Genomic DNA, 15,174 nt, shown 5'->3' on the forward strand with positions numbered 1-15,174 from the left:
ATGCGGCTTTAACTGAAACGATGGAAATACAGCGGTCGGTACGGAACAAATATCGAAAAATTTAAGTTAATTGTCAATAAAATTACAATGAACTTTGTAATCATATTTGCTTATAAGGCAAAGAAATTTCTGGGTGAAGGCTCTCTGCGATCTCTAGGTTGGCACTTGAGAACTAGTTGTCCTTTTATGATTTATTGTAACAGTTGTACAGTAAACAGTGGACCCTTGACTTATTGACTTTATAATATTTATACTTAATGTACGAATATGCTAAATTGACCCCATTAATGCACATAATGCTAATAATGGTACATACTCGTACTTATTTACTTACTATTAAGTATTAACTAAAGTTGATCCGAGGGGCAATAGTTATTTGTTATACAAGGGTGCAAAGTTGTATTTTACCCGCGAGTGTTTCAACACACGAGAAGTAAAATACATTTGCACCCGTGTGTAACACAAAACTTTTCACCTCACTATAGCGAGGAAAGTGCGATATCCACAATCGTTAGATCATCTTCATCACTGGAATCACTCATTTTTTACGATATTATAACAATAAACTCTGGAAATTCTGTATTTTTACGTGAGAAGTTTTTAAGTAAAAATTTTGTTGACAATGTTGACATTTCTGACGTATGAAATGTCAATGATGCGTTTTGAAATTGCATCGACTCAACTTATGCGTTCCGAATTATATTTAACATCATTATTAAAAAACAAACACTTCTAATGGAACTTTAAAGTTTATGACATAAAATCATTAAATAAAGCTAAATTTGGTATTTTTTATTAGATTCTAAATCCATTTGTTTAATGATAATTAATATCGAACGAACCATTATTATGAGCGTTTTACGTTTTGTTATCTGTCAAGCTACTTAAACACGCTCCATCCAAGGTCAAATTACTTTCCCCACTAGTGGATAAAATGCGTTTTTCCCCGCTTGTTTTAAAGGATAAAAGACGGCTTTCCGAGCTAGTGAGGGGAAAAATTATTTTCGTCTTGTTTTTTGTCCCCAAAAACTGTGACGGAGTGTAGCTTTTTGTATGGGATGCAATTTAGTTTTTAATTTTCCTCAAGTAAAATATAATCTGCAGCTATAAAGCCTATAAGACATGTAGCACTCGAGTTTTTTTTATTTATTTAAGGTATATATAGTGATCATTCAAACATAATCAAATTATATTTAAATTTTAAATTAAATTAAGTTTTATATATTTGATAGAAGACAGCACCAATACAAGCGTGACAGAGTGGTCAGAAAAAAGACAACGAAAATAATTTTGACCCCCGAATGAAAATCGATAAATTCGAAATCAAAGTCAAATGTGATTCTTATTTGTCAATTTCTAAGTTACCTAACTATTCAAGGTAAAATTTTGATTGAAAATTTTTAAATGAATATCCGAGGTGTTTAATATATTTTCTCAGGTTTAGGTAGATAAGTGTTTTGCTCAAAGGTCATTTGAATTTATAAGAGAGTTTGACTTATGAATTAACTAACAATAAGTACGGAACTTATTGTTAGTTAATTCATAAGTCAAACTCCTGATTATTCCTGAAGTTTTCTAGCTGACGAAGATACCTTAATTGAAATGCGGCTCTACGGCGCGGCGGCGGCGGTGAAGGTTTAGTTAGATCACTTCACAATGTTTTTGTCCCCAAATGTGTTTGTTTGTTTTGTGACCAATGTGTCCTGCCCACCATGACCTACGGTGCCGAGACATGGGACATGGAAGCTCACTAAGGGGGCTGTGCATAAAATTCGAGTGGCACAGAGAGCCATGGAACGCGCCATGCTCGGCATCAAACTTCAAGACCGAGTGAGGAATGTCGAGATCCGACGCCGCACCAAGGTGCAAGACGTCGGATGCGTCATTACTAAACTCAAATGGAGCTGGGCGGAACATGTTGCCAGACAGAGTGATGGCAGGTGGGCCAAAATGTTAACGGAATGGTGGCCGCTTTCAGACGAAAGGAGTGCCTGGCGTCCGTTGGCTCGTTGGGTGGACGATATTCGGAAGAATGCGGGTCACTTCTGGATGAGATTGGCTCAGGACCGGGATAAGTGGCGTAATCGAAGAGAGGCCTATGCTCAGCAGTGGGCGATAAAAGGCTGATATGATGATGATGATGATGACAATGTTTTTGTACCATACGGGTATAAATATATAACTCAGTTGCATGCGTGGAACTATTAAAATAACTAGGCAGATGATTCGTTTATGCAATACAATCAGGGAACAGGGACCCTGCACACTGCGGTCACAAGACAAGTCGAATGTCAAATTGAACTATTATGGACAATAGCAAATGTCTACGACCTGAGCCAGCTCGCGCTCTATATAGGTTCGCGTTGTCAGCGTTATCCCAGCCTCCTCTCGGACCCTCAACATCAAATTGGTGGACGGAAGCTAATACGACTTTATTGTATTAACCAGCCTCCATTATCTCGAGTTGACGCTAAAAGACATGCTTAGCCTTCACCTCTTTCCTCTTACGCCTGGTTAAACGACGATTTTTTATAAATTGTATGTATTGTGATATGTTTAACGTTCGTGTAATTTTGTTGAATATGAAGATTGTTGCACATTGAAGAAAATACTCAATTACTAACCCTGCTGCAGTAAATCGTAAACCTCGAACTACTTCAAATTGTTATTACTGGCAATTGTGCTTACTGCACGTTATTTGCGTCGATATCCGTAAGTGGTAGTGTTTAATCAAGGATAGCCTCATAGGCTGTAATTAATACATAATATTAAATGATCTCTTATCGCCAGTTAATTGCTCACCTCATTTCAAAAGTAGGTGCAATTAATTAACAAGTCGAAGAATATATTTAAAACCCCTTCGTTCAATGGTTACCAAGGGAAAAAATAAGTACCTATTTTAAAGTATACATATACTCAAAGTTCGACAATATATTTACGCTTTATATATGCTTTTCTGATCTTTTTAACATATGAAATAACCAGGTCGCACAAATAATGATGATAGAGAAGTGCACGGAAAGTATACTGGGACTGGAATGGTCTTAATAAACATGCTCATAAATTCAATGATATCACGTGCATCTCTAAGAATAGGGTACGGGTAATATTAACAGATTGAATATAATTGCAGGGGATACGCGATACAAGTCATTTGCACGTCGGCGCGTAGGTACGCAGAACAGTGACCGAGCGGAATGATGGGATCATGTCGAATCAGTTTCATTGAGCACGTTTGCTTCCTGACGCGTCCCCCAACGAGAGTCGCCCGCATCGCTCCCCGACATCGCTCTATCACACCAAATAAGAGACAGAAACATTGCTACTAATCTAATTCTCAGTAATCTAGCGAGCCATAAAGATTCTTCCGTCTCGTAGCGCTTCAGCGTTTTGAGACAGAAATTTATGGTTCGGCGTTAAGCGCCCGCTTCTCAGCACGACTTTGATAAGTTTGACGACATTATTTCTCAAATTATTTGTTTGTTACCTTCATATTTTTCTTTTATGCTTATGTACGTATTTAATCATCAAATCAACATATTCACGAACACTGACAATACTCAGACGGCTCGCTAATAGTGTATTATAAGATTTATAAGAGACACCTTTATTACAACTAATTTATTTAAAAAAACGTCCATGCCATGGTTAATTGTGTGGTTTTTTCTATGTGGATATTGAGCAGGAAACCATTAACTTTACTGCATTTATCATGGGTCTTCTGAAGCCGATTGATTAGTTTTTTTACAAGTGACATGAAGCAACCTGTCCGTCACCGTGACCGTTACAGTTTGGTATTAAGTAGTTAAATTGGGGCACCGGTCAAACGTTTTACGTGAAGCTCAGACAACTGTGCCTACATTACTCAAATTACTGCAACAATTACGGAGTTGTTATTTAGAAAGTGGGTCACGGTCAGGCTCTGGAAAAACTCCTGTTCTTGTATTAATACATTTTCTTGTTAAACTTCAAATGGTTTACTGCGATATTGTTAAGAGGATAAGGGAGGTGAGATATAAATATTTGAGGTTAATATAATCTGTTTCGCTAACGGAAGCGGCTCCTAAAACTAGTGCGATAAGCGTGAACATCTCAAAAAACAAGGTTTCGTACTCGACTGTTTCCTCCTCCAAAACTTAACCAAAAGTAACGAAATTTTGAGATTTAAATGGTAATGAAATTATCTGTGTCGGACTGTTTTGCTTTTTAGGCTAATTGATGTCAGTTTTGAATACCATGCTTCTCTTTGGGGCCTATAGTAAATAAGGCCGTTTTTGCGAATATTTAGTGCTCTAGCGCCTTAAAAAACAAAAATATAAAAAAGCAAAACAGTCCTACACAGATATTAATAATAATAACAGCTAGAGCTGTGTTAAAAAAAATGCTCTAGCTTCAAAAACTATGGAGGAAACAGTCGAGTAGGTTTGTATGGAGAAATGACCACTCCTGTTGCCTCTTAATAGGGAGTATTACTGCAATGTTCTGCCGCCAGAGTGCAGCACTAGCACCTATCGTAAACCATAGAGGCCTACCGGGAAACGCGAAAATCGAAATTTAGTTATCTGCCTCTTTATCGCTCGAATATGCAAGAGTGACAGAGAGATTAGATAATGAAATTTCGATTTTCTTGTTTCGCGGTAGACCCTCCGATTGTGATGGATTGTGGTAGTGGCGCCCCCTACGCAGAGTTTCGCGTAATATTCCCTATTGAGTGCAAACTGATTTACTTTTAAACCGTCGCTATGGTGCATCGTCCTCTAGATGAAGCGGACGAAACATTTTCGTAAATGACACACGCGGGTTTATTGCCCTACGGCCTACGCTGTCATACTCATTTCTGATTTGTACTTATACAAAATCATTTTATATATTTCGAACATCAACTCTAGCAAATAAATGCAATCTAACGGCACGTATTCACTATAAACAATTTTGTTTATAAACAGTGTTGGTAAACAGTTTAAGAAAATTTAAGGTACTCATTACGAAACATTGTTTATAAACCTGGTTTCTAGGTAAAAATATTTATAGTGGCTTAAAAACCGGACAAGTGCGAGTCGGACTCTCCCACCGAGGGTTCCGTACTTTTTAGAATTTGTTGTTATAGCGGCAACAGAAATACATCATCTGTGAAAATTTCAACTGTCTAGTTATCACGGTTCATGAGATACAGTCTGTTAACAGACAGGCAGACGGACGGCTTGTGGAGTCTTCATGACCGCTTTACGAGAAATTATCTGCCTTGCATTTTATTTGCTCCTAATTTTCATAAATTGGCAGTCAAATTTCTGAAATCGATCATAGCATGCAATCGATTAATGCAAGCTAATTTACATGTGTAGGTAATTTGAATACATTAATGATCACCTCAGTTTTATCATGCCAGGTCAGCCATGCAAATCGCGATCCCTGTAATCGATACACCCCTCAACCTTGGCCCCAAATGCAGAACGCTGTCTACTAGATGAAGAATAATGTCTCGACGGATGACGCCTGCTCTCTAGTACTACATTTGTTTGTAAAACGGCGACGCGCATATATAGCTGAGGCTGAGCCTATCTGGAATCACCGTATCCTCTTGCGTAGTTGTTATTTGTGAAACGGGATAAACACTGATGATTATCTTCAGTGTTTAGACCTAATTGAATAAATACAATTAAAAAGCGGGCAAGCAGATGATATTTATGTCGAATTAGAAGATGGGTCGCGGGTATTTACCCAATTTACCCACCCAGGTAAATACCCAAAATACCCACCCGGTATCTGACCGTACCAAATGGACGGGTAGATTCATTTCTTGTTGCACATGTCGATTTGTGTTAAAATGGATAATTTGTATTTGTTTTGGAGATATAAATAAACAGAGTTAGTGGTTGTAATTATTGTGTGTCATTTAAAATGAAACGGTTTAGTGAAACCTGTGTTTAGTTTAGTGTAATTAAGGAATTTTTAATATAATTTTGATAAAAAAAATGCCGTCATAAGGGTATTTTTTTTAGATTTGAGTAAATTATCGTACTTATACGTTAATAATAAACATTTGAACTTCGGTTGGCGGGGGGTGTGATTTAGGGAGGGGGGTGTTAACTTTTTCATATTTCTTGGAATCTGTCATTAATATCGAAAAGTAGCCAAAATTTCCTACAAAAAAGGTTATATACATTTTTGTCATAAAACTAACTGCATTTGACTTATGACGACTTATGAGCTTTCCAAGTTGTGATACTATACAAATATTTTTCCTATTCATTCATCAGTAGTCTTTATTTTCATCTTTCTAATGTATATTAAAAGCATTTTAAAACATTTCTGGATGCCAGGGAATGATCTTACACGATTTTCATAATTGGACGATATGTTAAAATCGAATTTCATCTCATAGCAACCTTTTCGTAATTAATTTGAACATAAATTTTATGTCTCATTACAAAAAATTACTTAAATTAATGTTATTTATACTCACTTACCAGTTAACACATGAAATTTAGAAGAATAATAAAAATACCTGCATATTTAATATTTACCCGCGGGTAGGTAAATATCGGGTATATACCGGGTAAAAAATACCCGCTCTCGGTTACCCATATAATTATTAGACACAAGGAACGTAATGTTACTTATAAATGTACTGTAGGTATTTATTTAGAGGAATCTAATTGTAAATATGTAGATAAATTGGTAATATTCAGAAATAAAGATAGCTGTTTAAGTCTCGCACCTACAAAAAAGCCGCGGATCCTAACTTTAAAATATACATATCATACCTAGCCCGGCTAAATTTATATATATATATGTATTTCATTAGATCCCCAATTAGTCAACCCGCAAGAAAAAGCAACCAAAGTCTGAGTAGCCATGACATTGCAATCGCAAGTATGTGTCGTAACTAGCGAACATTCGTTATGGACCGAACCTCGATAAGCTGAAGATCATTGCCAAGGCGCCGCCGCCGCCGCGCGAGTGCATGGTTCGATAATTGTCGAGCGCGCGCGAAATGCTCCCGGGCCGCGCCGCCCGCGCCCGCATCGTGGGAACCGCACGCGACACCAAATTAATAGCCAAGATAAAAACGTATCGGGATGAAAGATGATACGAAAAGTCACGTGACTATTTCCATACATTATTTAAGTTTCGATAGGCGTTTTCTACTAACGATTGTCATCTTGACTAGGCCCCCAGATATTATATGATGCCTGGTTTAGAGTTCTATACATTGAACAGCGATCTGAAAAATGCAAAATATTTAAATAATATTATTACGTAATACGAGTATGTATGTATATGGTGAAAGGCAACATTAAAGCTTATTAAATTCTACACAAAAAAGTTTTACATACCTTTACGAAAAAATTAAATCTTGTAGAAAACTTGCTGAATCAAGATTTAGCGCTTATACTTTTACAGGGGACGTTCTCTTGATGTGAAACTTGGATAAATAGGAATTCCACTTATGTCCATACATTTGTACATGATCTTATCTACCCCAATATCAACATTTTACTAGACTGCGACTTAACCAGAAAGTCGGTTAATGAGTTTCAGTACTGATGATTCTCTACACCCTGAAGCCCAGGATACTGGACAGATTCTTTCAAATGCCGTATCGTTAGATTCCTTTTGACGTTTACAACCTGTTTACACTTGTTTTATTAAAGAAAAACAATACAGCCGACTTGAGAGGATGCTGAAAGTGAAATCATATTTTTCCTTCTACCTAGTGCCTAAACTATTGAGCAGATTTCAATAAAAAATACATAAGTAGGTAACTAATTGGAACACCAGTACTAAGCAATACAAATTTAGTCAAATGGATGAGGGAGAAATTCCTAGGGCTAAATAATGTGACGGCAAAAACAGATTTTAGGTCTTAAATGGGGCTTAGACAATAGTGACAGTAATACAATTTGACACTTTCAATCCCTGGGATCCCTGTTTGCATGTCTTAAAATTTGAGCTTCCGGGACCCCGGGGATCAAAAGCCATCTTGAAAAGTATACGATTTTTTTGTTTTTTTCTTTTTTTCTCGGAATATCTGGGTTTAGTGTGAATACTGAATACTGTATATGGCGAAACGAAAGCATTTTAAATTCCACACAAAAAGCTATACAACACCATGTTCCTAAAACGAAGCCTTCTTCTAGAAATATGGCTCAGAGAAAAAAAAATATAGTAGAGAATCATCAGTACTGAAACCCATTACCCTACTTTCTGGTTAAGTCGCAGTCGAGTAAAATGTTGATATTTATTTAATATATTTTTGAAACGAGTAGTCATATTGGGGTACATCATGTACAAATGTATGGACATAACTGGAATTCCTATTCATCCAAGTTTCATATCAAGAGAATGTCCCCTGGAAAACTATAATCGCTCAATCTAGATTCAGCAAGTATTTTCAACAAGAAGATTTAATTTTTCCGCAAAGGTATGTAGGACTTTTAGTGTAGAATTTAATAATCTTTAATGTTGCCTTACACCATATTTCCATAGAATACGTAAATTCAGAGTAAAATGCGATTTTTTCCAGGGAGGCACACATTTTCCAAGATGGCTGCGGTTCCTCGAGGTCCCCAAATGTCAAATGGTGTGAACATAAAAAAGGGACCTTTAATTTACATATATAACAAATTTCATTGCTTCCCAAGAGATTTCGCAGTTTGCCCTATTCCGAATGTGCTACTAAGTAGGTAACTATAATACCAGCGTATAATTGTAACAGGATAATATATTATCTGGGTACTTTTGGTCTTAACATTAACTAATTTCACGGTTTAGACTCACTTGTTTTAGTCACTTATTAGTTAAGACGATTCTCGCTGATTTGGCCTTGAGCGTCTCAGCGTCTCTGTACCCGCACCCCGCTCACTGAGATCGTACGTGAATTTCGTCTCGGTGCGGCGACTGCGGCGGAACGAGGTTCAAAGAATAACCTACAGCCCAGAGGCGCGCGGCATTTGGCGCTATACCTCGTATTTGTGTATCTTTTGCAGATATTTTGTTGTTTGAGTATGAGTAGATCATGCGTGTAGTGGAGGTCGTAAATTATAATAAAAATATATTCCCTTATGCATTATACTTTACAAGCCTTAATTAGTTAATTTGTGTTTTATCTGTTTCTTACAAATAAATACCTAAGTCAAATCGACGGATTAAGATTTATAGCTAAAGCTTGGTATGTACTAAATTGAGGCGTACAGTGCGTTTATTTTATACAGTTTTTTTTATGCCGTATTGCCATTAATAGTTAACTTATAAAATTAAAGTACCTACTAGCTTCATATACTACTACAAATGTGTTATTTTTCGAAGTTCGAAGTTTTCTCAATCATTACGTGGGAATATCATCATTATTAGGGTTCCGTACCTCAAAAGGAAAAAACGGAACCCTTATAGGATCACTCGTGCGTCTGTCTGTCTGTCTGTCCGTCTGTCACAGCCTATTTTTTTCGGAAACGACTGAACCAATTAAGTTGAAATTTGGTGTATATATGTAAGTTTGTGACCCAAAGACGGACATGTAACGTAAACAAATTAATTTTAAACACGGGGGCCACTTTTGGGGGGTAAAAGAGAAAATTAAAAAAATAAGTTTTTCAAACTATATCGTCGATATCAAATGAAAGAGCTCATTGTGAGAATCTCAAATGTATATTTTTTATAATTTTAGGATAAACAGTCAATTCAATTCAATTCAATATATTCTTTATTCAAATAGGCCTAGCAACAAGCACTTTTAAATTGTTTAGAAGTTATTCACGAAAATAGACAAAAAATTAGCATTCCCCCCTTTATCTCCGTAACTACTGGGTATAAAATTTTGAAAAAAATACACAAAATAGATCTTTACCTATAGATCACAGGAAAATTTATTAGAAATAAGCAGTCAAGCGTGAGTCGGACTTAATTATTTAGTTTTTGATCCAACCCCTACGGGTTTATTAAAGACATTTCACGCACGTTTCACATAAAAAATAAATTGTTTAATTTGAGTAATGTACGGAACCCTTGGAACGCGACTCCGACTCGCACTTGGCCGGTTTTTATTACAAGCGCGCCACAACCAAATCAGCGCTTTGCAGTCATTTATTTTTTTAGTGGTTAACGGCTATGTATGATGAACCCCTGTGGACGTCAGCTGCCGCTCCGTTGATGGGTTGAGGAATGGCAGCCACCGAAACACGCAAAAAAAATTGTTATCGCCTCCCGCTTGATACTGTGTCAGATGATAGTTTAGATGCTATTGTGAATTAAGAAATTGGTCAGCCGGTTGTATCTCGGTGGACCGTCAGCTGGTCACATGAACATGTAAAAAAATCTTTTCAGTCATCGCATCCCATTTCATACTTTGTCAGATGGTAGTTTAGATGATATTGTTAATAAAACAAATCGTCGGCCGGTTGTATCGCGGTGGAAAGACCGTCAGCTATTAAAACATTATTGTTAGTTTAAAAATAATTTTAATTGATTTAGCCGTTTAGTAAAAATAATCAGTTAGCCGCAAAATGGCCTGTTTTATTATTTTTATTACGGTAAAACTATAAATATCAGGAAATAAGTTTAATTTTATAATTGTTGAACAATAAATGAAGATTCATATTTTTTTTTCATAATTTTTTGTTTACCCATTTAGAAGACATAATACACCAAGTTGACCCAATGAAATAATTACTGAAATCCAGAAGGAGATACAAATAATAATAAAATAATAAAACGTTTATTAACAGGCAAGGATCACCCATGAAAAATTTACAGACATAACTACAATTACACTATTTAACACTAATTACTACTTAACTAAACCGACAATAAACTTAATAGTAAGTTTTTTCGTAAATAAAAATACGATAGGCCGTTTTGCTAGTTCTTAATCGATTAAAATTATTTTTAAACTACAAAAACAATGTTTTTTAACAGGTACTATTCATACATACAACGTAATAGGTAATAGGTAGCTTATGTTAAATCAATTATTTATTGTTTCGAGATGGAATGGAACATTATTCAAAACGTAAAATTTGAATGACATTATAATATGTCGGTTAGAAAACATTTATTTATTTATTTCAAATGAAGTTTTCTCAAACATACGTATATTATAGTATAATATATACGGATATTATCATTACATTCATTGTAATAGACCGCAAAATACCGTGTTGCGCTCGCTAATGCGCGTCGCAACCAAATCAGCGCTCTGCAGTTATTTATTCTTTGGCCACAATAACTCCGATATTATAGCATTTTGCTTGTGCATAAGCGAACATAGTGCAAGGAAGGCACGGAGCGACGAGCGACACAGCCTCCTCGTCTCAAAGCTGGCACACGACTGCCGGCCACGCCATTTTCTGGCTGCATACGCATGAAATGTGGAAAAACGTTCGATTTCTTAAGAAAATATTTTTTGATTAAGAAAAGCTATGTTGCATTTGTAGAACCTGTTAAAATATATTTGTTAGTTTAAAAATAATTTTAATCGATTAAGCCGTTTAGAAGTTATAAGCAAAGTTAGCCGCAAAACGGCCTGTCGTGTTATTTTTTTTTTCAGTGAAACTACAAATTTCAGGAAAAAAGTCAAATGTTGCGATTGTTGTCCATAGAGTGGAGATGCATATATATTTTTTTCATAATTTTTGGTTAACTCATTTAGAAGTTATAAGCTCTAAAAAGTAACAGTTTTTGGCCAAAAACTACGCGAAGCGCCTTAATGTCAGTATGTCTCACAACAGTTTAAATTCGATTCCTTTTGGTCTGTAAGATCCTTTAGGTAGGTACTCATGTTACCTCCTATTTTTTGAACGCCTATCAAGTCATATTATTACATATTCTAATGTTAACACTTTTGCTGCGGCAATTAGTGTAACTTTGCATGGGGTCTTTCGACCCCATCCCACAGTGGATGTCTAGTGTATAAAAACTTAAATGACTTGACACATTTTAACATAACTATAAGATTATTAAAGGAAATCTAGAAATTCTCGCGGGGCCATTAGCATATTTATATAATAAATGACTTTCTCACGGGGTATTTCCTGACCAATTTAAAATTGCAAGAATAATTCCAATCCACAAAAAAGGGGCAAAAAACGGACCCAACGAATTATCGCCCAATATCGGTGCTGCCTACCTTGTCCAAGATCCTCGAGAAAATTGTTTTGAGTAGGCTGATGGCTCACCTATACTCGAACGCAATCCTGAGCGATACGCAATATGCATATCAAAAATCCAAAGGTACTACTCAAGCAAGTGATACCTTAATAAATGTAGTCGTAAATAAACTTAACGAAAAGCTTAAAGTAGCTGCAATATTTTTGGATCTAAGCTCTGCATTCGACATGGTCGACCATAACATTCTCATAGCGAAACTGGAGTTCTACGGTATTAGAGGCCAGGCCTTAAATCTTATATAAAATCTTACTTTCACAATAGAACTCAGTTTGTGGAGATTACAGATATAGAAGGTAACTGTGAGAATGTTATCAAATCCAAATCTATAAAATTATTGCGAGGAGTACCACAGGGTTCAATCCTGGGCCCAGTCTTTTTTGTGCTCTACACAAACGACCTGATACAATTCATCAGCAAAGAAATTCCGGATATCAGCTTAATAGTTTTTGCAGATGATACTAATGCAATTGTAAGTGCTAGTTCACTTGAGGCTCTGAACAGAAAGGCCAATCGAGTGTTGGAACTATTTGACTGGTGGTTCAGCTGTAACTGCCTAAAGGTGAACCTCAGTAAAAGTTGCGCTATGCTCTTGAGGTCTACAGTCAGGCAAAGGGACCATTTAAATTTGTCGTTCTGTGGCGATAAGATAGAAAACGTAAGCAGTGTAAAGTTTCTCGGTACTCACATAGACGATTTACTCACGTGGAAAAACGAACTGGTAAGCACAGTTTACTCCATTAGCTCGGCTTGCTATATCTTGCGAAGTTTACGGAACATAGTGGAGCAAAGATACCTCAAGATGATATATCATGCACTGGTGGAATCAAAACTTCATTATAGTGTCAAGTGCTGGGGGAACAGCTATGAGTATAATATGAATAAAGCCTTTGTTATCCAAAAGCGAGCCATGAGGACTATAGTGCGTATTCCACAAACTGAGTCCTGCAAGGAATACTTCATAAACCTTAAAGTACTAACTGTCCCGTGTCTGTACATCCTTCTGCTCCTCACTGACCTGGTCAAAAGTCTAAAGGAGTACGAGACCAATGAAGAGAGAGAGAGATACGTGTAAGTACTAGAAGGAAATACCTGTAAACTGCAACCTGAATTTCAGAGTGTGCAGCTCTACAACAAGCTTCCCAGTGAGTGGAGGAACATCGATAGCCTTGTTATCTTTAAAAATAAATTAAAAACACTGCTGCTGAAAGAGTGCTTCTATTCTATAGATGAGTTCACAACCTACTTTAGTGATTTGTCTACGTAATGTTGGTAGTAATTTAATTAGATTAATTTAGGGTAATACGTCTGATACTGTTCTGCATGTTAGATTGTATAACTCTTAGATTTAAGGAACTTAGCATGTAATTATATTCAAATACAATTATATTGTTCATGAATAAATAAATACAAAAAAAAATATTTTTTTGCAGTATATCATTGCATCATGTCTGTCAATTCGTTTCTTTTGGACTTAATTAACCCCTTTTATGTAATATTATAAATGTAGATGTCTCCATGCATATTACGTTTATATTATAAAATACTTAGATAGATTGATGTGGACATCTAGGAAAAGGTTTCTGATTTCATTAAAACAGAATGCGAGTTTATGATACCTACAAAGGCAATTGACATCTTAGATAGGTATGCTACAGTTCGAAACATAAACATCATACCATGTATATTAGATTACGGAAATGATCTTGAATCCAAAAAGTTCCTTAATAAATCTGATCACATTTCGCAAGGATATCACGTTTGACATAAGAGGAAACATGTATCTGGTGTATTAATTTACGGTTAGTTTGTTATTATTTTCGAATAGTGGGCTATTACATTACAAACTAATAGTGGCCATGCCTGTAGAATATACGAGTATGATGTCGGAGTGTATCAGTGTAGTAATAAGAGACATTAACAAACAATAAAGTGCACAGGCAATTTCATAAATACCTAATTATGTTTTAAAAATTACAACAAGTTCTCAAAGTATTCAAAGTGGTTAACTATTTAATCAGTGAACAAAACACCTTAAGAACGGATTCTAGTGAAACTTAGTTTTACGACACGATTTTTAGGGTTCCATACCTCAAAAGGAAGAAACGGAACCCATATCTAGGATCACTTTGTTGTCCGTCCGTCCGTCTGTCGGTCTGTCAAGACCCTTTATCTCGGGAACGCGTGGAGGTATTGAGTTGAAATTAAAACCATATACCTACTAAGGTCTACACCCCTAGAAACTGTGGACAAATCACACTCTCAAGGGAATCAAAATTTATAGGGTACTTTCCACTTTCCGTACAGGGAAAAATCTAAAACCGACCAAGTGCGAGTCGGACTCGCGCACCGAGGGTTCCGTACTTTTTAGTATTTGTTGTTATAGCGGCAACAGAAATACATCATCTGTGAAAATTCCAATCACTATCACATCTATTACGGTTCACGAGATACAGTCTGGTGACAGACAGACAGACGGACAGACGGACGGACAGACGGACAGCGGAGCCTTAGTAATAGGGTCCCGTTTTTACCCTTTGGGTACGGAACCCTAAAAAACTATATAATTTGTAAATTTTTAAATAAAAAAATTGTACGGAACACTCAGTAGGCGAGTCCGACTCGCATTACTCTAGTTTTTTTCTTTCACCTTCGAAATCGAAATCAAGGTCTTTCTGTGATAAACTGAGTACCTACGATGAAATTGACGAGTACGAATATTGTTTTTGATCCTAGATGTATTTTATGCGCTCATATGTATTTACTACTTACGTTATCCTATCATTAAACTCTTAAATTTATATTCCAGTAATCCCGACTGGGACAGCGAGCAAGGAGAAATGCGTGGAGGAGACCGATGTAGTCTCTCAGGCCATCGGTAACTACGGCCGCTGGCAGCTGTTGATGACGTTCCTGCTCTCACTGTTCTCATTCCCCTGCACATTCCACATATACCTGCCGACGTTCACGGTAATTCCATTCCGTTCCTACCTACTTTTATCACTTTATACC

General features: G+C 36.4%; 2 protein-coding genes across 4 annotated transcripts in view; both read left to right on the forward strand.

The window, feature by feature from the left end:
* Positions 1 to 15,174, forward strand: part of LOC134744634 (ribosome production factor 2 homolog) — a 228,528-nt gene that overhangs the window by 82,334 nt on the left and 131,020 nt on the right. The window lies entirely within an intron of this gene.
* The window catches only part of LOC134744581 (organic cation transporter protein-like), a 97,974-nt gene that overhangs the window by 62,958 nt on the left and 19,842 nt on the right, over positions 1 to 15,174 (forward strand). For both annotated transcript variants that reach the window (XM_063678434.1, XM_063678436.1), the window contains exon 2: positions 14,972 to 15,132. In XM_063678434.1, coding sequence (XP_063534504.1) covers positions 14,972 to 15,132 — 161 coding nt within the window. The remainder of the gene's footprint in view (positions 1 to 14,971; positions 15,133 to 15,174) is intronic.

The sequence above is a fragment of the Cydia strobilella genome, chromosome 10 (assembly GCF_947568885.1).
Source record: "Cydia strobilella chromosome 10, ilCydStro3.1, whole genome shotgun sequence".
In the NCBI taxonomy this organism is placed as follows: Eukaryota; Metazoa; Arthropoda; class Insecta; order Lepidoptera; family Tortricidae; genus Cydia; species Cydia strobilella.